General features: G+C 47.7%; 1 protein-coding gene across 4 annotated transcripts in view; it reads left to right on the top strand.

Moving 5' to 3' along the window:
- The first annotated feature begins 508 nt into the window (after window positions 1–508).
- The window catches only part of Slc36a4 (solute carrier family 36 member 4), a 39,685-nt gene continuing 12,971 nt past the window's right edge, over window positions 509–27,222 (top strand). For 2 of the 4 annotated variants that reach the window (XM_075966768.1, XM_075966767.1), the window contains exons 1-8: window positions 509–640; window positions 18,171–18,294; window positions 19,240–19,330; window positions 20,647–20,735; window positions 22,192–22,287; window positions 23,210–23,294; window positions 25,037–25,264; window positions 26,731–26,829. In XM_075966768.1, coding sequence (XP_075822883.1) covers window positions 595–640; window positions 18,171–18,294; window positions 19,240–19,330; window positions 20,647–20,735; window positions 22,192–22,287; window positions 23,210–23,294; window positions 25,037–25,264; window positions 26,731–26,829 — 858 coding nt within the window. In that variant the 5' untranslated portion in view covers window positions 509–594. The remainder of the gene's footprint in view (window positions 641–18,170; window positions 18,295–19,239; window positions 19,331–20,646; window positions 20,736–22,191; window positions 22,288–23,209; window positions 23,295–25,036; window positions 25,265–26,730; window positions 26,830–27,222) is intronic. The other 2 variants (XM_075966769.1, XM_075966770.1) reach the window with 2 other exon arrangements.

The following is a 27,222-nucleotide window of genomic DNA, read 5'->3' as shown; positions in this document are numbered from 1 at the left end:
AGATCCAGACAGCAATGTGTGTAGTGTTTGACAATGCAGGCCACATCCCTTTTAGCCTTAACCCTAGCGTCAGCTTTAAAATGCCAGTGCCGAAGCCAGGAGGTGATGGTGCACACCTTCCTTTAATCCCAGCATTCAGGAAGCTGAGGCAGGTGGATCTCTGTGAGTTCGAGATAGAGAGAGAGGACAGAGAGAGAGAGAGAGAGAAGGGGGGGGAGAGAGAGAGAGAGAGAGAGAGAGAGAAGGGGGGGGGGAGAGAGAGAGAGAGAGAGAGAGAGAGAGAGAGAGAGAGAGAGAGAGAGAGAGAGAGAGAGAGCGAGCCAGGGCCGGAGACTACGTCGGCCGTCGTCGGAGTTGCAGGCTGCCTGCTTTCTGCGCGGTCGGTCCGAGGCCCTGTTTTCTCTGCACGCGAAGCCCCGGGGATCAGAGACTTGGTCCCTGACCTCTCGGAACCGCGCCTGACACCTCGCGAGGCGCAGTCCCTCGTGGGCTACGGTCGAGGCTGGCTCGGGCCCCGCCCCTCGGGGCGGCTCTGCGCATGCTCGGCAGTGCGGGCGGCCGAGCGGGCGGCGGCGATCTGGAGACCCCCGAGGGATGGAAGCGCCGGCGCCGGCGGAGGCGGCGGGATGCGAGGAGCTCGGTGGGTGTTTGCGGGGCCCTACCCGGACCCGGGGTGTGGGTGTTCCTCGCGTTCGCAGTCCAGGGTGCGGACCTCTGCGTTAGCGGCGGCGTCCGGGCTCCCGCTGGCTCGCGCCTCTGGCGGGGGCGTCCCTGCGCGCACTGGGCGCCGGGTGACTGGTGACCGGGTGGCGCGGTTTGCAGAGACCCCAGGCAGAGGCTGGTAGGGGAGTCGGGCCGGGGTGAGCTCCTCCAGGGCCAGCACCTCACAGTGGTCCCTAGGCCTGGCCCGGCCTTGCAGGGAGCGCTGCTTCGTGTGTGTTGGCGTCTGTCTGCTGGTGTGTCTCCAAGGCTCCTGTGTGTGTCAGTCTGTCTGTCCACCGGCCTGTGCTGGTAGCACTGTGCGCCCGCGCGGGGAGTCGCCCTGTTTGTCCACGTCAAAGGAAGGCGGGAGCCGCTGTCACTGGTTTTTTCCAGGATGTTGTAAGGAAGCTGCCATTGTTTTCTTTTTAAGCCCGTATCTCACCTCCGGGTGTCTCCTCGTTTAACTCTTTGCTTCCCAACTGTTCCAACGGGGACATTGGTGCCAGGGGGCACAAGATGTAGCACCTGGCTGGTGACCTTTCCGTGTTCTGTTTCCACGGTTTTGGAAGGTTTGCTTCTGTTTGCTGCTGTCAGAAAAACAGAAACCAGGATTAGGATAAAACAATGTCTTCCCAGCTGCACACTGCGTTTAGGAATATTTCTAATTCCATGCAGGATGTTAACCGCAAGGAAAGAGGTGAAATGAAAACGTACTTTAATTTATAGGCTGGCATTCCTGTAATAACGTGCCAGCACTTTGCAGTTGTTTTCTTTAAAGTTACAATAAAGATAGAAACTTTAAGTGGAAAGTAACTTTCATTGAGAGCCTCAAGCAGGGTGCTGTATCAGTGTCCACGTGATCTCTCCCAGGAGCTCAACCAGGCAAGTCCTTTTGTCTTGCAATTAAGCTCATTAAAGGTAGGACCAGGTAACTGCAAACCCAAGTTCATATGACTTTCCAGTTCATCCATAACTCACGTTAGCGAGGTGTGAAGAGATTGGCAGGTGCGGGATAGCACATTATCACTGAAACCTAGATAGCTGGCGTGGTGATGCAATCCCGGCGCTCCTGGGCTGCGGACTGCTAACCTGTGCTCAGTGAATTCCAGGCCAGTGTGGTCCACAGTGGGAGATCCCGACTCACCTCTTCACCCCCAGAAAGTACAACTTTTCACTCAGCAATTCTACGTCTAGGCTAGTTCTCAAGGAAGTAAATCCTGTGCTAATATTTTACATCATGCTGAGAAGATGGTTCAGTGCGGAAGAGCACTTCCCATTGCAAGCTTGATGCCCGAATTTGGACCCCCCCAGAACCCATGTACAGAAGTGGAGCATGGCAGTCTGTTATCCCTGGACCCTGAGATGGGAGACAGAGGCAGGAGAATTACTCATTCGCTCTAGTGGCAGCTGCATAGTGCATAACACAGCAGCAGAAACCAGAGAGTTCCTGCTTCAAGCAAGGTGGGAGTGAGAATAGGCTCCTCAGAGTGGTCCTCTAACTAACACACACGCACGCATGTGCACACGCACGAACACACACGCACACACACGTGTGCACACACACATACATGTACACAGACGCACACGCGTGCTCTGGTGCATGTGCTCTCACAGTCACGTGTCACACACACGAATGTCTGCCAGAGGACATTAGTTGCAGCATCTGTAATAGGTCTAGGTAGTTACTGTCTGAGTGTCCAGTGAAAGGCCGTGGGTTAAGATACGGTTTAGTCGTGCAGTCATCTACTGCCTAGCTCTTAAACATGGCACGGAAGAGCGTTCACCGTGTATCATGACCGTTAACTGGAAAAGCACGTTTGTTTCATCTTCCCCAGCCCTCCTCCTTTTGAATTTTTGAGGTGAGGTCTCACTGTGTAGCTCAGCGCACAGGAAACATCATGAAAAAAGACCCCAACCCGAACCCATCAGGATGCCTGCCATGGCTGTTGGGTTTAGTAAGCAGATGCAGACAGTGAGCAGCAGAGATACCGAGCAGGGAATTCTGCAGCCTGGCCAGGGAGGGGCACTGTGGAAGAGGAGCAGTGTGAGGGAATTTGAGGGGAGGGTGGGCTAGCTGAGTATTTACAGTGACGTAACTGACTTAGGTTGAGCTACTTGCATATTTTTGAGACGGGGTCTTCCTGTGTATCCCCGACTGTCTCGGAACTGAGAGATCTATTTGCCTGCCTCTGCCTCCTGAGTTCAAGTGTCAGAATTAAAGGGTGGGCCTTGCACGAGCTAGGATTTAAAAGGCTAATGGTGGAGGGCAGTGGGAATGTAGCTAGTGTGCCATAAACTCTGGGTGTGATTCCCAGCACGGCATCAACTGGGCACAGCAGTACAGCTCTCAGGAGCTAGATGGAAGTTCAGGGTCATCCTCAGCTACGTAGCAAGTCGGAAGCCAGCCTAGTCCACGTGAGACCTTGTTTTTAAAGACAATACCATACAAAATAAAGCCTGCTTCTGGTGGTTTCCATGTGAAGAGCGGACTAAAGGGCACAAGCAGCAGCTGGAGGGCGTTCCATAGGTTTGGGACAGAGAGCAGCATGCTCTCCAGACTCCCACGGAGGCAGCAATGGAGACAGTGGTGATTGGACTATGCATGTTAGGATGCAGACCGGCATGCTCTCCAGACTCCCACGGAGGCAGCAATGGAGACAGTGGTGATTGGACTATGCATGTTAGGATGCAGACCAGCTTGCTTTCTCAAGAGACTGGGCAGAGGTGGTCAGGCTGGTTCACTTCTGAAGAGTGAAGGTGTCTTGGATTGAGGGCTTACAGCAGGTTAATGATGTGTCCAGACGTACGTTTTGTTTCCCTCTTTAAAAGAAGGGGCTTCGTTTCCTCTCCTTTGAGTATGTGTGTGCTGGACTTTGTTGATGGTTTACCTCTTCAGTTAGACTGTAAGAAGCTCTGTGCCTTCCTCTTTGCTCTCTCATTAGGATTGCTCACTTGAAGGGAGGCCACAGGCCATGCTGGGAAGATCCTCCGGCAGCCTGAGACAGTGTCTGTGGGGTGGGGTAGGGCACAGAATGGAGGCATCCTGATAGAAGCTTAGACCTTTCTCCTTCCTTCCGGCCTCCCCTCCCCTCCCCTCCCCTCCCTCCCTCCCTCCCTCCCTCCCTCCCTCCCTCCCTCCCTCCCTCCCTCCCTCCCTCCCTCCTCTCTCTCTTTGTCTTTTCTTTTTGGTTTTTCAAGACTGGTTTCTCGGTGTAGCTTTGGAGCCTTTCCTGGAACTCACCTCTGTAGACCAAGCTGGCCTTGAGCTCAAAGATATCTGCTGCCTGCCTCTGCCTCCCGAGTGCTGGGATTAAAGGTGTGAACTGCCCAGCCTTGTATTTTTTTTTTAATAATGGAAAAAAATAGCTGGTACCACTAGTAGAAATGATCCTATGTAAGAGGTGACTTGTTTGGTGGGTGGAGCCACATAGGTTTAGAGAGGAGGTGAGGAGTTGGCTGAGAGCTTGTTCATGTGGAGAGTTCCAGGAAGCTGAGGTCTAGGGGGAGGCTTGGAAGCTGTCAGCACGTAGGTAGCACCTAAGCTGTGTTCAGGGCAGGGCAGAGGAGGTGAGGGAGGAGGGGAAAGAGAGAATGGATACACAGATGCTCCGAATTATTGCTGAGGTAGTGTCGGGATGGCCAGATGAGTTTTAGAAAGTGCTACTACACTGTTACCCACGCGTGTTCCCATCTTCCAAAGTGGCCGCGTGTTATGCAGTGTGACATCTGTGGAGAGCGTGGCTGGAGAGGATTCGGTGTCTTTCTCAAAGGCTGGACTTTGTGTCACAAGCCGTTGGGGATTTCCAAACTGTCCTTACATACTACTCTCTCAACCACAGGAGCAAAGGAGCAAAGTCTTCTTATTCATGATGAAGATGGTGGCGTAGGTTTGGGTGGCGACATAAAGAAACCATGTGTCCTTCATTCTGTTGTCATTGACCACTTATAAGTGGTTTCTTACTTCACTAGAACAACGAGAGCCGTTTAGCATCATGTTTTCAAGGCTTTCATAGAAAGAAAAGGATACAGACGGTTCTGTGGTCCGTCTGCACCCTCATTAGCTTATTTCCACTTTGGTGTATGTTCTCTTCATTTTTACTTCGCTTTTTAAACATTGCAGTGTGGCGTGAGCGTACAGTCCCTCTCCTGATTTAAAGTAAGCTCTGACTCTCCCTGCGTGTCTGGGACCTCACACCACAGTGTGAAGTCAGGATGCACTGGTGAGTAGAGACCGCCCCCGCGTGTCTGGGACCTCACACCACAGTGTGCAGTCAGGGTGCTTCCTAGTGAGTAGAGCAAGCTGCTTATTGCATATACTTAGCAAGTTTCAAAGATTTGTTTCGGCAAATGACTTTATCAATAGCTTGCCAGTAATGAGCACTGTGAGACTTTAATACATATTGCTAAGTTTTCAGTCTTTAGCTACAGGGTAGGCAGTTGAGGCTGAAACAAGAATCGGCGTGACATAAGAGATCATTCATGTTCTGCCTCGTCCAAGTTTCATTGGTGAGTCCGTATGGAGCATAGTATGTCCAGGGTGAATAACACTGACTCAAATGAGCATTTCTTATTCATATAAGTTATACACTTGTGAATAGAAATAATCATGCCCCAATAGTTTGAAATCTCCTGCTTAGTAGTATTTTATAAGGCGTTATTAATTTTAACCATAGCTTTTTTATCAGAACTGTCTGATTTACTGCTTTATCAAAAATTACATCAAAACACCAGCAAATAACAGACTATGTATAAACAACATGGCTCATGTGATTTTTAATTACTTAATGTAGAGGATTCAGACGTTATTTCATGTGCTCTTTGTGGTGATATCTTATTTGTACAAATAAAACTTGCCTGAAGATCAGAGAGATGAAGGAGCAAAATCCCAGCCACCTCAACTTCCCAGCCGAAAAGAGACTGAGTTCCTGTCTCCTCCCGCCTTACCATTTCCTCTCTCTGCCCAGCCATATCACTTCCTGTCTGTCTGCATAGACCTCCAGACCTTTATGGTTAACTAGTGGCTAACGCTGCCCTTGATCCTCAGGCAAGCTTTATCCGTACAAACAAGATATCACCACAGTTCTTCACTCTGTTACATCTGTTACCATGTTGGGTTTTTAGGTATCATCATCGCCATGATTATTATTACAGGATTAATGCAGTAATTCCTTGTGTGTCTCTGTGTGTGTGTGCATACGTGTGTATGTGTGTATATGCATGTGCAGGCCAGGGTATAATTGTGGGAGTCAGTTTTCTCCTTGTACTTTGTAGGTCCCAGGGATCAAATTCAGGTCTTCAGGCTTGCGAGCACCCTTACCTACTGAGCCTACGGAGCTGTCTCTCTGACTCTCCTTAGGGCTGATTTTTACACTCGTCTCTATTTCTGTTTCCCTTTAGTTGGTATAACTTACTGTTTTTGCAAACTCAGTCTTATTGGACACTTTATTGCTCCAAAATGATCATTATCAATTATTTTTATTAAGTTAGTTCTAACTTTATGTCAAAGATTAGTACTTTAAGCCCGAGAAAGTGTAATTTGCCTGTAGCATTGTTACACAGCGAGGGTGGAACTGCCGTTCATGGGTGGCTCATGTGCTGTGTAGTGGGCTCAATGCTTCCTGCCTGCTGTGTCGTCTCCTTGTCTATTCCTCTGAGAGGTAGGCATTGTGACTTTCATTATGTGTATGATACAACAGGCCCAGAGGCCTCTGGGTAAGATGTCATGCAGCTGACTTCATTTCTCTGCGTATAACAACCCAGCAGCCACTGGCTACATGAACTTGGTCTCTGAGTATTTGCAGTGTGTGTGTCCTGGATTTCAGGTACTTAGTATAGAAAACAGGATGTAAAACACCCTACTTTTTCTCTTGATTATCCGGTCAGGTGGCAGTATGTTGGACTCCTGAGATTAAACACAATAGACTGTTGCATGTCCTCACCAGCAGGCAGAGGTTCAGGCCTAGCATGTGCTGTGTGGTCTGCTGACCAAAGCCAGTGTTAGTGCTGGAGACCACACGTAAGAAAACACCACTGCATCTTCTAGGGGGTCAAACTCAAGACATGCTGTATCCTCAGGTTCAAAAGGAAATAGTTTCTCCTTGCCTCGTAGTGATAGGTGGGGTTTCTGAGTTTGTTGGCGCAGATCTGCCCTTAGAGGTTCTGGTTGAAGTGGGATATTAATGAGTGTTTTAAGTTGGAACTTCTTAGCTGTAGCTTTCCTTGTGTTAGCATCTGAGTATCTTTTAATTCTTGAGATTCGAGTTACTCTATGACCTCTTTGCTAATATACTCATTTCTGGAACTTGACCCCTCACATATTCTTAGTTTAGTTAAAGGAGATAAATATTTCTTAGTATGCAGCGCTTCTCCTGTAACGAAGGCTGGAACACGGGAAGTCACGGACCTTTCCGGCTGCTCCTAGAATCTTCTAGGTGTGGAGGCAGGACGTGGGGACCGTGCAGCATGCCGCTGAGTTGGCTGCAGTGGCAGAGTCAAAGCATTGCATAAATGGAGACTCCTGAGTTCCTAACCTGTTAAGTGCCTTTCTGTCAGTCTCGACGTTTACAAGTCAATTCCCTTAAATCTCATCCTGACGTTAGAGGAGTGTCCTGGAATAATTGACTTTTATTAAGATGTTCAAATATGAGGGATAAGAAAAGGGATTGAAAGCAAAGAAATATACCAGATATTTTTTTCACAGTAAGACATGGCTAATGCTTCCAGGAGTTATAACATCGAGAATGACTTTAGAACCAGGGAAAAGTGGAACTTGGGGTGGAATAACAAACTTAAGTCAGTTGCTAAACAACCTTAGTTTGCAGGGACTGAGCCCAGCTGACCTGTGTGAGTCCAGTGAACATTGTGGTGCTGACGTGAAAGTCAACCATAAATTACAAAACTGCTATTTACCGCCATTCTATACTTGTAGGTTAGAGTCCCAGGTTTTATCTGAAAATAAATTCCCCATACATACAATACAAACAGACTTCTCATTTAGAGTTGATACGTTTTTAAAGTCGCGAGAGAACTTACCTTTTCCTTGACTTTCGTGGCGGCTGTGATCTCTCCGGCAGCTGGCTCCCAATAATAGATGGTTAAGGTTTATGAAATGTTGGAAGTGATCGCTATCTTTATGGAGAACACAGTGAACTCACTGCAGCCACAGCCCAGGGCAGAAAGAAATGAGAAAGTGGGCGTAACTGGTAGTTTGGACAAGCCGAGCTAATCAAAGCGATGAAGTCAAGAGCCTACAGGGCAGCGGGGTGCACTGAGGCATAAAACCAAAGCTGATGAAAATAATCAGGATGACTGACAGTGTTCACTAGCTTCCCCGGAAGTCATATGCTGGTTCAGTACCTCAGGAGGTGACTTACTCGAGATAGGACCTGCTGTAGAAGGCAGTGTGACTGATGTCCTTTCAGAGGAGGACTTAGGCACAGGCTTAGTTATGGGGGAGTGCTGCATGGATGTGAAAACAGCCACGTATAAGATGGGACAGAGGACAGAGGCCTGGGGCAGAGCTTTCCCAGCCCCTGAGAGGAATTCACTTCTCCAGTTCCCCGACACTCTCGTTTCAGGCTCCAGGCTTCTTGACCTTTGGGATAGTGGATTTCTGTTGTCCGTTTTGTTATGGTGACCCTCACAAAGCTGCAGGGTTTTATAGGGAAGCAGTGACATTGCTTTGCATGGAGCAGAGCAGAAGAGGAAGCAGGAGCTGCTCTAAGAAAGGATACATACAGCTAATCCTCATGTGTTTCTGGGGTAATATGAGATGGCATCGCAGTAGACCTTCCATGGGGGAACAATTAACTATCCCCTTGCGAGCTTTCACTGTGTTTAAGTCCAGCCTGTAAATTCTTTGATACTAGGGGCTAAGAAACAAGGCAGCCCCACAAAGTAACCCACAGAGAATACACGGAGGATGATAGTGTCAGAGGAACCACCCAAAGACAAAAGGCAGTGCAGTCTAAATTATAAAATCCTCAGGAATAGATGGACGGCAGGAATTTGGAGCTTTCCACAGCTGAGATGGTTTTAGCCTCTCTCTGTTAGTTGTATCACTTCAGGAAGAATGATGTAAGCATAGACTTAAAAGCATCTCCCCGTATTGTAGAGCCTTGCCAAATCATTACAGATCCATAGGCTGTATTCCAGGTGGCGCTAGACTGGGCTCCTGAGCTAATGTATGAACACATCAGTCCCGAGCCTGTGAAAACAGTTAAGGAACAAAAGTAAATAATTCTTGGAACAGTGCAAGGAAACCCAAGGGTGCTACCATCAGGAAGATACTGAGAAGCAGAGAAAGAAACCAGGAAACCCAAGGATACTACCAGCAGGAAGACACTGAGAAGCACAGAAAGAAACCAGGAAACCCAAGGGTACTACCAGCAGGAAGACACTGAGAAGCAGAGAAAGAAACCAGGAAACCCAAGGGTATTACCAGCAGGAAGACATTGACAAGCAGAGAAAGAAACCAGGAAACCCAAGGGTATTACCAGCAGGAAGACACTGAGAAGCAGAGAAAGAAACCAGGAAACCCAAGGGTACTACCAGCAGGAAGACACTGAGAAGCAGAGAAAGAAACCAGGAAACCCAAGGGTACTACCAGCAGGAAGACACTGAGAAGCAGAGAAAGAAACCAGGAAACCCAAGGGTATTACCAGCAGGAAGACACTGAGAAGCAGAGAAAGAAACCAGGAAACCCAAGGGTACTACCAGCAGGAAGACACTGAGAAGCACAGAAAGAAACCAGGAAACCCAAGGGTATTACCAGCAGGAAGACATTGACAAGCAGAGAAAGAAACACTGTTATTATCAAGTTGTTGTTGATGGAGAATGGACAGGGCATGGAGTAGATAGGGGCACAGCATGGAGTGGACAGGAGGACAGTGTGGTGTAGACATGGGGACAGCGTGGAGTGTACGGGGGACAGCGTGGAGTGTACATGGGGGACAGCGTGGAGTGTACGGGGGACAGCGTGGAGTGTACGGGGGACAGCGTGGAGTGTACATGGGGGACAGCGTGGAGTGTACGGGGGACAGCGTGGAGTGTACGGGGGACAGCGTGGAGTGTACGGGGGACAGCGTGGAGTGTACATGGGGGACAGTGTGGAGTGTACGGGGGACAGCGTGGAGTGTACGGGGGACAGCGTGGAGTGTACATGGGGGACAGTGTGGAGTGTACGGGGGACAGTGTGGAGTGTACGGGGGACAGCATGCAGATTGGACAGGGGTACACTGTGGAGAGTGAACAGGGGTAGTATCAGGGTATGTAAGGGTGGGATTAGAAGTCTAGGAAGAAACACTGGAAATCTCCTTCAATGTGAACGTCTTAAAGTGCTAAGGGTCTGAACAGAGACCTCTGGTCTTCAACTTAGCAGTTCAGGGCCTGAGGCTAGAAAATTAATTTTATTACTAATAGGACTGAGGGGTAGCCTTGGCTAAGATTGCTTATAGAGAAGAGCTAGAGGAGGAGAAAAGAGGCCCCCCACACCCTCCGGTGAAGGGAGAGAGAGAGGAAGAGATCACTGGGAACCTAATTGCAGAGCTAATGCAGCCAGAAGACATTGTGCTCGCTGCTCAGCCTCACCCAGGCCCTAAGCCGGACACCTGCTTTGGGATTCTTGTATGTGAGGTACTTAGGATCGTGAAATGCAACGTAGATGAGAGATTACACGTTGCCAAGGGAGAGTGTTGTGAAACACAAGAGTGATGTGTCCTTGCCAAAGCAATGAAAAGAGAGAGATCGAAAGGATCAGAGAGAAAGGCGTTGAGGTGAAAGACGGGCAAGGGAGAGCTGGCACGCCTACAGTTGGAATCCCAGAGAAGAGCGAGCATTTGAACCTGCAAGCGTTTAGAACTATAGTTCAAGATACATCTTTAGAAATCCAAGAGAAAACCAGAATCTGTGTCGAGAAGGCACATTCAGTTCCTAGACAGATGAACTCAGGGTGACCAGATCAAGATGCCCATAGTAAAGTATTTGGGCCTAAGGACACAGGTAGGGGAGACTCAAGATGACAATGGCAGCCAGTGCAGCCCGAGCATGGTGCTTCTGCAGAGTCTCCAGTGCAGCCCGAGCATGGTGCTTCTGCAGACTCTTGGCTGCAGTCTGAGCATGGTGCTTCTCCAGAGTCTCCACTGCAGCCTGAGCATTGTGCTTCTCCAGACTCTCCACTGCAGCCCGAGCATCGTGCTTCTCCAGACTCTCCACTGCAGCCTGGGCATCATGCTTCTCCAGACTCCCGGGCTGCAGCCCGGATATCATGCTTCTCCAGAGTCTCCACTGCAGCCTGAGCATTGTGCTTCTCCAGACTCTCCACTGCAGCCCGAGCATCGTGCTTCTCCAGAGTCTCCACTGCAGCCTGAGCATTGTGCTTCTCCAGATTCCCGGGCTGCAGCCCGGATATCATGCTTCTCCAGTTCCTTCCATTTGCCTGCAGATTTCATGATGTCTATTTTTAACAGCTGAATAACACTTCATTGTGTAAAAGTACTATATTTTCCTTATCCATTTTTTTGGTTGAGATGCATCTAGGTTGTTTCCACGCTCTGGCTATTATGAATAAAAATGCTGTGAACATAGTTGAGCAAGTATCTTGTGGTATGATTGAGCATCTTTGGGTATGAAAAGCCACAGAAACAACTAACTTGGCTCATAGGAACTCACAGAGTCTGAACCAACAATCAGAGAGCTTACATGTGATCGGCCTAGAACCTCTACATACATACATACATACATACATATAACACACACTCGTATGACAGTTGACAGTTGTGTAGCTTGTTTTACTTGTGGGACTCCTAACAATGGAAGCAGGGGCTGCCCTAATGCTAATGCATCGTAGCCAGGTAGAGGAGCAGTGCCTGCAGAATGGAGACCCACAACTGGGCATGGCTTGCTGTGTTTACTTCTCATCGTTGGCCTCTCTGCTGATCCCTCTAGTTGGCTGTGGTGGCAGTTCATGAGACTGCACGACTCTGTGTTGAATTGGTTTTACTGTATTGCCCAATTTTGGCCAGAGATTTATTTCCTTTGGAAGCTTTTGGTTGGACAAATGCTTGAAGACACTGAGAACCCCCACCCACCACCACGTAGAGTGGGCTGGAAGAAGACACCTGGAGATCCTGCTTGCAGCATGAGCTAGCTACCACAATGTGCGGATGTGGGGTGTAGAGATGGGAGAGAAAGAGCAGAGGAACAGCTTGAGCACTGTGAAGAGAGGGGTCTGGAGACTCGAGGGTGGAGAGGGACAGCCTGAAGTGAGCGGCCCACACAGCTTCCTGGGGCCATGGTGAAGTCCCTACCCTTGCTGCCACTGAAGGTCAGGTCCGGGCCATGTGGATGTCCCTGGTCTGCTGCTTGGGACCATGATATCCAAGGACTGCACAGGGTTGGCTCTACCCCTCACTGGGAGCAGCACTAGGGAGAGTTGCTGATCCGTCCCTGCCCCTCATGGGGTGAAGCACTAGTGAGCCCTGTACCTCACCTTGGCAGCACAGTGGGCTGGCCCTGGAGGCAGGAGAGCTGGTGAGCCAGCCCTGAGGGTGTGAGAGCAGGAGAGCTGGACTCATCCCTCATATGCTGTGTGTTGATGTGGGTAAGGGAGAGATACCTTCTCCCTGCTTGCCCCTCGTCACCTGTAGCACTCAGGAGTGTGGGCCCTGCACCTTGCCTGGGCAGCACAGTAGCACTGACCCTGTTGGCAAGGGTGTGGGTGAATTGGCTCTGAGGGCGTGAGAGCTGGAGATCTGGTTCTGTCCCTTATCTGCCCAGTGTGGTGGCATGGGTGAGAGAAAGATGTCCTACCCCCTTGCCCCTCATCACCTTCAGCAGGCAGGAGAACTGGACCCGGGCACATGAGAGTGGGAGAGCTGGTCCTGCCCCTTACCCTAGGCTGTAGAACCCAGGAGAACAGGCCCTGCATCGCACCTGAGCAGCACAGGAGAGAAGGCCCTGCACCTCACCTGAGCAGCATAGGAGAGAAGGCCCTGCACCTCACCTGAGCAGCATAGGAGAGAAGGCCCTGCACCTCACCTGAGCAGCACAGGAGAGAAGGCCCTGCACCTCACCTGAGCAGCACAGGAGAGAAGGCCCTGCACCTCACCTGAGCAGCACAGGAGAGAAGGCCCTGCACCTCACCTGAGCAGCACAGGAGAGAAGGCCCTGCACCTCACCTGAGCAGCACAGGAGAGAAGGCCCTGCACCTCACCTGAGCAGCACAGGAGAGAAGGCCCTGCACCTCACCTGAGCAGCACAGGAGAGAAGGCTCTGCACCTCACCTGAGCAGCACAGGAGAGAAGGCCCTGCACCTCACCTGAGCAGCACAGGAGAGAAGGCCCTGCACCTCACCTGAGCAGCACAGGAGAGAAGGCCCTGCACCTCACCTGAGCAGCACAGGAGAGAAGGCCCTGCACCTCACCTGAGCAGCACAGGAGAGAAGGCCCTGCACCTCACCTGAGCAGCACAGGAGAGAAGGCCCTGCACCTCACCTGAGCAGCACAGGAGAGAAGGCCCTGCACCTCACCTGAGCAGCACAGGAGAGAAGGCCCTGCACCTCACCTGAGCAGCACAAGAGAGAAGGCCCTGCACCTCACCTGAGCAGCACAGGAGAGAAGGCCCTGCACCTCACCTGAGCAGCACAGGAGAGAAGGCCCTGCACCTCACCTGAGCAGCACAGGAGAGCTGGCACTGGTCGTGGAGGTGTGAGTGAGCCAACGCCAAGGTAGCAGGAGCCAGACCAGTGACTCACTGCAGTGAAGACTTACAAGTAAAGATGTATAGACTGAGGGTAGACTGTGTGGCTAATGGCAGGGCTCCAGCTTCCATGATGAGATTTCTTTTTTCTTTTTAATTTTCTTTTTTAGTTTTTGTCTTTTTTTGTGGGGGAGGTTGCAAGAGCAGAGGGTGGATACAAAGGGACAGGGAGATGAGTTGGGGTGCTTTATGTGAAATCCACAAAGAATCAATAAGGAGTTAAAGAGAAAAAGGATACAATAGGTCATTAGGCCCTCTAGGTCAAAGGACAAATCACTGAGTGACCAAGAAGATAAGGCTGGTATTGGAGCACTCAGGAAAAGCTATAGAAAGGCAAGGCAAGTGCGAGCTGAGGATTTTACACCTAGCCCTTTAGATAGCTGGATTGTGGGACACATTAACCAAATGCAGAGAAGCAGAAGCCAGCAAGTGCTGGTGAGGATGTGGGAAAGAGTGCTTCCTGCTGGTGGAAATGTGAGCTGGCACAGCTGTTGTGGAAATACCAGATTTTCCTAAAAAAAAAATAAATAAAAAACAAAAACCCAGAACCCAAAGCAAAATAAAACAAAAGACAAAAATAGAGCTGCCCCATGGCTTGGCTATGCTAGTCCTGTGTAGAGTCCTGGAAGACTAGAAACTAGGAAGGGCACCGTGAGAGGGGGAAAATGAGGTCTTAAGGAAGAGTTGAGGAGTGGCATAGAAACAGAAGAGGCTCCTGGGAAGGGGAGTCAGGGGAGGAAAGCAGGGGAAGTAAGGGGGAAGATGAACAAAAGCAGAGCATGTATGGAAGTATCATGAGACCCAGTACTTTGTATGCTAAGTTTGAATGAAGGTTGAATCCCCAGAGAATAGCGTAGAGGTGAGTTCTTTCTGAAGAACCTGCTAGGACTGTGTTCTGAGAGTGAGCAAGTCCCCCCACATCAGGGTCTTGAGGCCTGACTTGCAGTTCCAGCCAAGGACCTGAGCCAGAAACTTTGGGGTGTGATAGAGGTGGGTCTTGTATCTTATCTGTTGCTTTCATTGGTTAATTAATAAAGAAAACTGCTTGGCCTGATAGGACAGAAAATTAGGTAGGTGGAGTAGACAGAACAGAATGCTGGGAGAAAGAAGCTGAGCCAGGCAGTCGCCATGATTCTCCTCTCCGAGACAGACGCAGGTTAAGACATGCTGAATCTTTCTTGGTAAGCAACCACCTTGTGGTGCTACACAGATTATTAAATATGGGTTAATCAAGATGTGAGAGTTAGCCAGTAAGAGGCTAGAGCTAATGGGCCAAGCAGTGTTTGAAAGAATACAGTTTCCGTGTAATTATTTCAGAGCATAAGCTAGCCAGGCGGTTGGGAGCCAGGCAGAACACAGCCCGCCGCTTGCACTACTACAGAGTGGCGCCCAACGTGGAGCGACTGGGGTAGTTAAAAAAAACACACTTTAGGGCGCCAGATGATATGGTGTAAACGAACGGCAAACAGAATTAACCAGGCTAGCTTAATATAATATATTTAGCTTTAATAAGGGGAGAGCTTACAAAACCAGGGTTCCAGTGAAGAGCAGGAAACAAGGGAACAAACAAGCGCACATGGATGGTTTTATAGGCTGTTTGGGGCCCCGGGGCAAACACCCCCCCCAAACAAGGTGATTGGTTGAGATTGTTCAGGAGTGGAGCATGTCAGTTTGTTAGCGAGCCCTCCGAGGCCTATCTGAGACACTCTAGTTGGCATAAGCTTCTGGATGGTTGAGGGAATGTCAGAGAACTATAGATCTAAATCTAAGGTACAGATGGAGACATGATGGGAAGAACATTACAGAAAACAATACATTCAGAAACAGAACACGAGGTGGCAACAGGAGAAGGGGCTACAGTCTGTCATGGCAGGGAAAACATGGTGGCAGATGGCACGTGGTTTCAGGTGGCCCTCGCCTGGTGGGAGCATGCATGAGCTGCTTGCTCGCTTTTCAGTGGGTCAAAAGGTAGAGACCGCAGAAAGCAGGCTGAGCTGTGCACCTCAGGGCCTGCCCTGTCTAGATACTCACTGTGAGTCAGGCTCCACCTCTGAAGGTCCAGTCTCCCTAAGCAGCAGTGCCCAGGGGAGCAGAGCCAGTGGACAGTTCACATTTGATCGATAGCATGCATAGGCAGAAACTGTATAACATTCAAAACTGTCAAGGCAGGCTGGAAAGATGCTCAGCTGGTAGTGTACACTGCTCTTTCTTGCAGAGTACCTGCGTTTAGGTTCTGGTACCCACCTGTAGTTCCAGTTCCCAGGGATCTTAGGCCTCCTGCTGTCCTCTGCAGGCACTGCACTCAGTCTCGCACAGACCCACACACAGATGCACACGTACACATGATTTAAACATCTTCAAACTGTCTATAGACAGTAAAAAGGTAAGGAGAACTACAAACATCCCCAAAGACACAATGACAGAGGTGACCAGCAGAAGAGCCCAGGACAATGGAGTCTGTGGCTGTGCTTTTGACCTGTCCTGAAGCAGCTCAGAGGAGTTGATGGGGAACTCCTGGGGAAGAGAGCACTCGAGTGTGGAATTTCAAGACAGAGTGAACCGGGATCATGTGTGTTAGTGCTGCAGTAACTGATGGAACCGAGTCTTCCTTTGAGAGGGAAAAAGCAGTTGCATCAAATGGCGAAAGTTAGTATGTTTCCTGTTGCTGCAGATTTAAACCTGAAATTACTGTAAAATGAGAAGTTTGAAGAGTGAGGTTGATCATTTCTAGCTATAGGTATTCCATCCCCTGGTGTGTCAGCTCACTGTGAGTGGTAGATCAAAGTGTTTGCCTTTAAAATCTCTGTACTTCATTGTTTTTTGTTTGTTTGTTTTGTTTTTTTTTCAAGACAGGGTTTCTCTGTGTAACAGTCCTGACTGTCTGGGAACTCACTTTGTAGACCAGGCTGGCATCAAAGTCACAGAGACCTGTCTATCTCTGCCTCCTGAGCTCTGGGATTAAAGGCGTGCACCACCATGCTTGGCTTTGTATTTCAGTCTTAATTCAGATTGAGTGGTTTCTATTGCAGTAAGAGGGCAGCAAGGAATAGTCACACAAAAACTTTGTTAGAGATGAGAACACTGGAAAATATATTTCATTATTTCTTCACATTTCCTGTCCTGTAAACTTCATGTGTATAAAGCAAGAACTTTCTGTATTACTTAAGTTTTTTCTTCTACACTGTATGTAATCCAATAGAACACCCAGAAAGTAAGTCTGATTTTTTTCTTTGTGACAACATCAAGACTCGGGGCTAACATGAACTAAGATACTCGGTTGCAATGAATACAGATGGCATTTCATAGTGTATGTGTGTGTGTGTTTGTGTGTGTGCACACACGTGCGCTCAAGGCAGAATGTAGGCATGTTTGCATGTGTGGGTGTGCACATGCATGTGTGTGTGTGCAGAGTGTATTCATACTTGCACGTGTGTTGCTACACATGCACCTGTGTAGGAATGTTTGTGTGTATAGGTGTGCACATGTGTGTGTGCATATGAACAGTGCAGAGTGTAGGAATGCTTACACATGTAGGTGTGCACGTGTGTGTGTGTGTGAGCATTGTAGAGTGTAGGAATGCTTACACATGTAGGTGTGCACGTGTGTGTGTGCGTGTGAGCATTGTAGAGTATAGGAATGCTTACATGTGTAGGTGTGCATATGTGTATGTGTGTGCGTGTGAGCATTGTAGAGTGTAGGAATGCTTGCATGTGTAGGTGTGCACGTGTGTGTGTGTGTGAGCATTGTAGAGTGTAGGAATGCTTACACATGTAGGTGTGCACGTGTGTGTGTGTGTGAGCATTGTAGAGTGTAGGAATGCTTACATGTGTAGGTGTGCATATGTGTGTGTGTGTGTGTGAGCATAGTAGAGTGTAGGAATGCTTGCATGTGTAGGTGTGCACGTGTGTGTGTGTGTGAGCATTGTAGAGTGTAGGAATGCTTGCATGTGTAGGTGTGCACGTGTGTGTGTGTGTGTGTGAGCATTGTAGAGTGTAGGAATGCTTGCATGTGTAGGTGTGCACGTGTGTGTGTGCGTGTGAGCATTGTAGAGTGTAGGAATGCTTACATGTGTAGGTGTGCATATGTGTATGTGTGTGCATGTGAGCATTGTAGAGTGTAGGAATGCTTGCATGTGTAGGTGTGCACGTGTGTGTGTGTGTGAGCATTGTAGAGTGTAGGAATGCTTGCATGTGTAGGTGTGCACGTGTGTGTGTGCGTGTGAGCATTGTAGAGTGTAGGAATGCTTACATGTGTAGGTGTGCACGTGTGTGTGTGTACATGTGAGCATTGTAGTGTAGGAATGCTTGCATGTGTAGGTATGCACGTGTGTGTGTGTGCACATGTGTGTTGTGTGTGTGTATAGGCCTGAAGTTGACCTTAGGTGTCTTCCTAGGTTGTTTTCCACTTTATTTATAGAGAAAAGATCTTTCACTAAATTCAGAGTTTATGGTATCTTGCTAGTCTGGTTAGCCACTCAGCTTGTTGTCTTTATGTTTCCCTAGTGCAAATGTTACAAGCAGCTGCCATGGCTACCTGGCTTCTGTGTGAGTGCCAAGGATCAGAACTCAGGTCCTTAAACTTGTGGGTTCGTCGTTTTATCTAGTGAGCCATTTCATCTCTCTAGCCTGGTACTTCCTGATACTTAAAGTTCACGAGTTGTAGCCTTACCTCAGATTTACAAGCAGTGGTACTAGACTGTTTCTGTTTTTTAGATATGGACGTGATGAGGCCCTTAATAAACGAGCAGAATTTCGATGGGACGTCGGATGAGGAGCAGGAACAGATGATCCTGCCAGTGCAGAAGCACTATCAGCTTGACGGGCAGCATGGGATTTCGTAAGTGTCGTGGGCCCTCGGCTCTGCCGACACCGTGTGCGTTTCTTGGTCTCCCACAGCTCTGGGTGTCTGACAGGATGCTACAGATGACAGAGGTGATGCAGAAGATGAGGAGTCAGAATCCTAGATGTTTGTAGTATATGAGAGAAGGAGATCAGGATACTGAGCAGCGTGGGGATTTCTCCAGTGGTGAGAGATATCGAATCCTGTGTCCCTCAAAGAACCATGCCAGCGAGGAGACAGAAGGGTTAAGTGTTAGGAGAACGGCTTCTCGGAGGGTGGGGCTCGTGCAGAATGAGGAGATAGGCTGCTGGCAGCGTGGGTTATAACTGTTGGTGTCTTGTCATCACTGAATGTATGCTTTAGTAGTAACTTAGTGGTTAAACACACTCACCTGAAATTTGATCCTGTATGAACTAAAATACTGAGTGACTCTTGCCAGCTATTTTCCTTCCATGAGTTTGAAGTTTGTGCTTCTCTTAATTTCAGTTTGTTTCTTCTTGGTCAAGAAGACCTCCTCCAGTCAAGTCCTGAGGGAGCTCGTGATAATAGAAATTACTTTACCTGAGTATAGTGTTAAAACCTGTATAAATAATTGTTTTATAACTTACTTTTAGGGTGACAATCATAGATCAGATGTTTAGAACCATAGTTATCAGGGCCAGTAAGTCTTGTTTTACCAGCCACTTCCTCAGGGTTCTCGACACCAGAGCAGCAAAGCAGATATAAGAAAACCAGGTTTAAATTACTGTTCTACATGCCCAACACTGACTAAACATTTCGTTTAATTTCCACAGTAATTCTTTTTACTTGGCTTTTATTGAGTAAAGATGGCACTCGACCCTAGGGTGTCCTCTTGCCTGCTGGTGGGATGGGAACCATTGTTTTGTTCGTTGCCAAGGTCTCTAGGTCAAACGCTTAACTCTTATGGCTTTCTCGTTCCAGATTCATGCAGACGCTGATGCATCTTCTTAAGGGGAACATTGGAACCGGCCTTTTAGGACTCCCCTTGGCAATAAAGAATGCCGGCATTGTGGTAAGGCTGTCTGTGCTCTCCACTCTAGAGACAGTTAGTTGTCTGTAAGGATGATTCTCACCTCATCCAGTGTAACCTGGCCAGGTGGCATGTAGGTGGCCGTTGACCGCTGTTCTGGTATAATTATGTGAACTGTAATCATGGCACCTAAACCAGAGTGGGAATTACTGTTTTCATCTCTATGTGATTGCTTATTTTTAACATTTAGCAACAACAGACTCTCAAACCTAACCCAAGTCTTGATTTCTGAAGTTGGCTGTGTCTCATTTTTGGCATGTTGTCAGTGGCTTACGCAGTGTGCCCACAACAGCTAATATATTAAGGGAATGGATTATATTTATGATGTAACTTCATTAGTATTTTAGAGTCAGAGTAAGTGTGCATGCAGTATTTATACCTAAGAAAAATAGTTGAAATGAGTAATGATGTCTTTTAAACACAGATATCAAAAAAGTGCTAGAGGCAGTATAATTGCTGCATTTGAGAACCATGTTGAGACAGGTTCATGGATGAAGTAAATTAGACGTAACTTTTTAAATGTATTGGCTTCCATAGAGGTTGTAGCTATCCCATTTTTCTGGGTTTAATAGTCCTGTGTGTAAAGGATTTTGATTGTTCAGGTAAGTTTTGCCTGGTTCTGCTACCCACCCTGATCTAGGCATCCCTTGAATCTGCTGCCCACCCTGATCCAGGCATCCTTTTGAGTCTGCTACCCACCCTGATCCAGGCATCCCTTTGAGTCTGCTACCCACCCTGATCCAGGCATCCCTTTGAGTCTGCTACCCACCCTGATCCAGGCATCCCTTGAATCTGCTGCCCACCCTGATCCAGGCATCACTTTGAGTCTGGAGAGTACACACTTGAAACTTTTCATGAATCGTTTGAAACAGTTATCTCCTAAGTGCTATCTTTGACACTTATGTGGGTTTTCTAAGAGCAATCTGTAGAAAGTTAAATATTTTTTTTTTTGTCTAGACAGGGGATGTAAGTGTGTACTACAGAGGTGGACACTGATTCCATACATTTGTCCTCCAGCACTGGATGTGACATTGTATTCTGTATTCCTTGCTCAGTGTCTGTACTCAGTAACACAGGCTTTAGTCACCAAGTCTGCAAGATAGCATCATTTTTTAAAATATTACCTGAAAACAAACCTCTGTGTTAAAATTACTAATTTTCCCCATGCCTATGGCAATTTAATCAATGGATTTAACAGTTTTCTCACTGTAAATGAATTGGCCATTGACTCATTGCTTACAAGCTCACTCACTTTTTAAAAATGAATATTTCAACCTTTCATGTTTTCTTCTCCACAGCTTGGACCAATCAGCCTTGTGTTTATAGGAATTATTTCCGTCCACTGTATGCACATATTGGTACGTTGCAGTCACTTTCTATGTCAGAGGTAAATGTGGACTCATTAAGTTGATTTGATTCATTGTAAAGCTTCTGTTTGCTTAGAGCGTCTTTGTCTCATGTATCTATTGTGCTTTGCATCTGGAGGTTGTTTCTTCCTCTGCCTGACCCAGCTAATAATGACCATGGCACAGGCCAGCATCATCTGGAGTTAATGTGGGTGACCATGGCACAGGCCAGCATATTCTGGAGTTAATATTGTCAGCATCTGTCCATAGTCATCCCTTAGTGTTCTTAGAGAACTGATTCCAGGATCCCCATGGAAACCTGCAAGTGCTCAAGTTCCTCACAGAAGATGATGTACAACCTTCCAGATGCTGTAATCATTTTTAATACAGTGTAAATGCTATGCACATTATTACTCTAAAGTATTCACTAAATAATGACAAGAATTAAAGTTGTGTATGTAAACATCACAGACATGATTTTTCATGAATTTTCCGTATGCAGTTAGTTAACCCACACATGAGGAACTTGTGGGTAAGAAGGGATGACTGTTCTTTCTTTCCTCGTGTTAGATATTGCTGTGTGTATATGATGTATGTATGTAAGACTTGTATGACACAGTGAACATGGGAAAGTGAGAGGACTCTGTGCAGTCAGTACTTTCCTCCACTTGTCCAGGCTTCCTGGCTCGAACCCGGGCTGGTGGGGGCTTTTGTGACAAGTCCTTTAGCTGCTGAGTCATCGTGACTATAGCCTTTCAAAAGGTGCTCTACGGGGGACATGGGTGGTTCTTGTATTTAGTGGAAGAGGAAGCCAAGCAGCTGTGCACTTGCCATGATCGTTCCGGGTCTTCAGTTCATTGGTGATTCAGTTTGGGGCAGAGCTTAGAAAAATAAAATATCCCCTTTTAGTTCCATATCATGAAATGTTCTACTGGACAATAAATCGGCCTTTAAAAATGCTCCATGTTATAGCAAACCAGTGGTCTGGTCCCAGCACTTTAATTAAATGTTCTTGAAGCTGTTTATATCATGTACGTTGTTTAAATAATGATGCGTACTCTAAAGAAGACAGTGGAGTAGAGAACCGAGAAGTGACACTGGCTTCACGGAGATGTTCTGAAGATTGCATGAGCCCGTTTCTATGGAACTATTACACACTGCTCTCACAGGATGTTCTTCTGCAGGTGAACTGTAGACTTGGTGTTTTTAGGTGCTTGAAGTATTTAAATCAATGAAGCACCAATACAAAGCTGTCTGAATTCTACAGATAGGAAAACTACAGCAGCAGATAAAACTTTATATGCCTGCAACAGGGCTGATGATATTTTGAAATTGCTTCACTCATGTTCATGGGCACAAGGATATTTATTTGCTCTTTGCAAACGGATCTGCTAATGTATATCCTGAGCTCACACATCTGTATGTGATGCTGTTTTCATGGGATGGCCTTATAGACCAATTTAATGCTTCCCTCTGTTGTGTGCCATTACATTGCAGGTTTAAGAAGTCAACACTGGGGTACAGTGATACTGTGAGTTTTGCAATGGAGGCCAGCCCATGGAGTTGTCTTCAGCGGCAGGCGGCGTGGGGGCGGTGAGCACTGGCTTTGCTTCTAATGTCTCTGTGCTGACGTTATGCTAATTTTAACTGTTTTCATTGAATAAGACATAACTCAAAGTATGGCAGTTGTGTGAAGGCAGTAAGTGGCCCTTACAGTTGGATAGACTCTGGTTCTAGTCTCTGCCTGTTGACTGTTTGATGATGGTGATGGCCGCTGACAGGAGTTATAAATCACCAGTCAGTCAGTCTGACACTGTACTCTCTTCATGCTCCAAGACCAGCGTGCAAGATGTTGTACCTGGGGCCTGCCATGTCCAGATGATGTCTGGCAATAGTTGCTCCCTCTTTCTATATAACTGTTTTGTGTTTGGAACTTTCTAGAGCATCTCAATATAAAATAAGAACAGAGAAAATTTACCAAAGATGCTTCTTTGCATTCTGCATTCTTATTGGTTTAGGAAGTAGCAAATGTGCTTTCCCTTTGTGCAAATGCCAGGAGTCTGGCAGGGTGGAAATACACTGAGCTGGGGTGAGGACAGTCTTGAGGAATAGAGGGGATGGTGTAGTCCAAGCATGAGTTCTTCTCCAGTGCTGATGCTCGAATGGAGGTCCTTAGATACACTAGGCTAAAGGCTCCATCGTGAGCCACACCCTAAGCCTGAACATAGTTCTGTGGAATCATTTTACAAGCAGCTGTTCTTACACAGCAGAATCACAGAAGAAGGAAATGATGTAAAAATCTTTGCCTTTGAACCGAGTGAAGTGTACGTTCACTGTCATGTCTGGCGCCTTACTGACTGACATGGTCTTCATGAGAGACAAATATTTAAGTGGTCATTATCTTAAGAAGGAAAAGAAGAAACGCTATTATAAAATGTTTTAGAAGAGCTAAATGAGAAACGAGGCCTGCTGCCTGGCTAGAACCCCCAGTGACACTCTTTCCGGGACTTTTCAGGAGCGTGGTCGACTTTTTTCTGGTGATAACGCAGCTGGGATTCTGCAGCGTCTATATCGTCTTCTTAGCCGAGAACGTGAAACAAGTGAGTACGTTTCTGCAGTCGGGGAGATGCTTGCTTTGCTGCCTCGTTGTAGCACAGCTTGTCTTCTCATGGTTGAAGATAACAGTGTGTTTCACTCGCTGTCATTTTTATAGATTCTTCTTTGGTGTCTCTTACACAAGTAGGACTTCTGATGTTATTGTCACTGGTATTGTTACTCCTGACAGGGTATCAACCATGCTCTCTTTTTTTTTTTTCCGACCAGAATGTGTTGTGGCTTACTATTTCTTGATTATTTCAAATTCAGATCTCAGAAGTATGCACATGGATACTTGGGGTCACATTGTTCTTGTTGATGTTCTGTGTAGGAGATACAGGACAGTAGGCAGCAGCTAAGAACATGGGACAGAGAGATGAGTGTTTATCCCTAAGGTCCAGTAGTTGCTGTTGTTGACAAAGGATCTGAAGACACATGCCATCCTGCCATCATTCATGTGGAACGTGATGGCAAGAGTTTGTCTGGGATCAGGCAAGATGGCTGGGATGAAGCTGTTATCCTATGCCCACCATTTTTACTTGCTTTTGGGATAGTCTTACCTTATTCAGACTCATTTTGAACTTTCTGTGTATCTCAGCCTGGCCTTGAACCTTTTTATCCTCTTGCATTTACCTCCCAAGTGCTGGGACCACAGATGTGTGCCACCATGACTGGGCATTGCTGTGTTCTTCTTGTTCTCTCAAGAGAGTAGCCAACAAGCCCTGTGTGACTCTAGGAACAGTGCTCTGGGGTTTATGTTTATGAACTGTAATGTGACTTTAAGTGTCACTGTTTCCCTGGAGTAATGACTGGGAAGTCTTGTGCACATGATTGACATCCCCTGAGCTTACTGGCCATTTCCCTGAAATGGAGCCCCTGTCACAGTTGCTACCCTAGTATGTTGTTTGTTAGCTGTGCATGGCCTTGAACTCAGGATCTTGGTGTCTCTTTTCCTAAGCATTGAGTTTCCAGTTACGTTCTGCCACACCTGGTTAGCCACCTTGGGTAGTGATTTTTATCACTGGGTAGGATGTGTGTGTATATGTGTGTGTGTGTGTGTGTGTGTGTGTGTGTGTTGGGGAGTGGGAGAAGGAAGAAACATCTAAGGGCGTTTAATGCCTTTATCTTATGAAACATTGTCTGTTCTAGAGTTTAATGGAGACTTTAAGACATGGGGAGATGAGGTAGAAGAAGTGGCTCCCTGGCTGATTGGGAGGAGAACTTGTATTTTCTAGCTGGAATGATAAAAGGCTTTTAGGAGCATAAAGCGAAACACAGAGAAAAACATGAAGTCAGACTTCAGCAAACAGCCCGAGGCAGCAAGGAACACCCACATGGGCAGGGCAGGCAGTGGTCACAGAAGTGTAAGATTGGAAACTGTTTTATTGGCAGTGTGCACAGTGTTCACAGTGTTCACACACTGGTGAACCTTACTAGTCAACTGGTTAGCACGGCGGATGACCTCACTGGTCACCACCGTTGCTGTTAGACACTGAGGGATGACCTCACTGGTCACCACTGCCACAGTTAGACACTGAGGGATGACCTCACTGGTCACCTCTGTCACAGTTAGACACTGAGGGATGACTTCACTGGTCACTGCTGTCTACGCTGTGGGGTGACCTTACTGGTCACTGCTGTCATGGGGCTTGATCATAGAGGGTGTGAGTTCTATTTTAGCTATGTCTCATGACTGTAAGCGGATGGGTAATCTCCTTCCTCTTCCTCCCCGGTGACTGTCCTGCAGGTTCACGAAGGCCTTCTGGGGAGCACAGTGCTGGTTTCCAACAGCACAGATCCATCTCTTGCCTGTGAGAGAAGAAGTGTGGACCTCAGGGTCTATATGCTCTGCTTCCTCCCATTTATAATTCTCTTGGTCTTCATTCGTGAGCTGAAGAATCTCTTCATACTTTCCTTCCTTGCGAACATTTCCATGGCTGCCAGTCTTGTGATAATTTACCAGTATGTTGTCAGGGTAAGTGTGCTCTGAGTAACGATCTTGTTCCCATGTACATGAAGCTTTGTTTGGAGGTGACATGGACAGACCTGCCCACACATGGCACACAGACAGGCAGCCATTGTTGATTTCCCTGCAGGAGATAATGTTAATGTAGATGCTAAGAGGCCACATCTGGCCTGAATGTTGATGAGGATGCTTGTGGGTTCACGTCAGTGTTCCCAAACATCCCACCTTCCCTATTAGCGCTCTTGATAGAGTGAGTGTTGTGCTGCTGTATAGAGCCTCCCGTGACAGCACATTGGGTTACTGTGTGTGTTTATGCCTTTGAGTCACAGCAATGGGTATGGATGTAATTCTGTACAACCTTTTGCTTGCTTTTACGTGCGGTCGACTGCCATGGCGCACGTCTGTGACTGGTTGAAGATCATGCAGCAGTCAGAACTGAGGTCACTGTTTGAAGTCTCCAGACTCTTAACTCAGTTATGTCAGGCAGAGACCAGGGACCCCAAGATAGTCGAGGATCCTGTGTTATTTCCGCATGATCTAATCTATCAGAGATGTTACTTCCAAGATAATCATAAGATTTCCGAACAGTTCACCGAAACTCATATACCGGGTGCGTTTCACTTTTCCTCCCTCTGGATTCTCAGACAGGGTTGGTTGGGAAGGAGGTTGCCTGAGTCTTTCTGACATTCACAATCGCTTAGCTGGACGTGTTAGACTTGGTGGGGCAGAGAAGGCGGATCCCTCAGCGGAGAGAAGGGCACAGGGAAGTGGCTGACATAGCATCCTGCTCATCCTACCCTGGCTTCCCTGTCACACATCTCTTCATAGCATGGAATTCTGCATGCGCCTCAATCACCGCCAACCTCCACGTTGCCCACGTTACCCCCATGCTTTCACACTCTGGTTTGCACAGTCTCGTTCCTTGGCCTTGAGTTCTACTTCAGAGAAGATTGTGGTGGTGATGGGGGCAGATTGGGGAGTCCGGAAGGAAGGTCGTTGTGGTCAGTGGTTTGGTATGCTGCAGAGCTGTCTAGATTTCAGAGTGGAAGCATTACCGTGGGTAATGAATGGCGGTGGGGTCATCCGCATGGGGAGTAGGCTGTGTGTGTCATATCAGAGCACACACTGAAACCAGGAGACCTGCACAGTGGACAGCTAGGGCAGTAGTGAAGAGCCAGGTGTCCTAGGGAACTGAAGAAGTGGGGGTGCATGGAGACCACAGTAACGCCTGGTGACTGAGGGCTCTGACTTCTGAGTACGCCTGCGTAGTTCTGGTGTGGAGAAGATGTAGCCCAGGGGCTGCCTGGGACTGGCCAGTGACACAAGGTCAGCCATTGTTTCATTGCAGTATCCTATTAGCATAACCCTTAATGGAGGATGTAAAATGTTTACTGAGATTCATAAGCCCAGCTGCTCTGTGAAGCCTGAGAAAACTGTAACTTGGTTTCTTTTTTCTTTCTTTCTCTTTTCTGCAGAACATGCCAGATCCCCACAATCTTCCAGTTGTGGCCGGTTGGAAGAAATACCCTCTGTTTTTTGGTACTGCTGTGTTTGCTTTTGAAGGCATAGGAGTGGTGAGAATTAGCCATTACTTGTCTTTAAACTCTTAACACAAGAATTTTTATAGTCAACTGTATAAAAATACATGTTTTGGGGGCTGGGGTGGGGCTTAGTTTCCTGTATTCATAGAACATGATTCCCAGTTTGGTGGGTGAGTGAAAAAAATGAGAGAAAAGGAGGAGGTCATGACTGCCCCTAAGGTGTGGAGATGTGAACTGTAGATAGAAGAGTGAGAACAGCAGAGGGAGGAGTCCAGGCTGAATGTGACCCATGGCCCAGCTAAACCAGACCTGAGTGGAGAGGAGGGCGTGGGGGGAGCAAGGGAGGAGCCCCAGGCCTAGGCCAAGAGGCCAGTGTAGCCAAAATGGCTTGTGTAGGAATCAGGCTGGGGGAGCCCAGCCCCTGGG

The sequence above is a fragment of the Microtus pennsylvanicus genome, chromosome 3 (genome assembly GCF_037038515.1).
Source record: "Microtus pennsylvanicus isolate mMicPen1 chromosome 3, mMicPen1.hap1, whole genome shotgun sequence".
Classification (NCBI taxonomy): domain Eukaryota; kingdom Metazoa; phylum Chordata; class Mammalia; order Rodentia; family Cricetidae; genus Microtus; species Microtus pennsylvanicus.
Note: the sequence above shows the minus strand (reverse complement) of the source record. Positions and strands in the feature narration are given on the sequence as shown.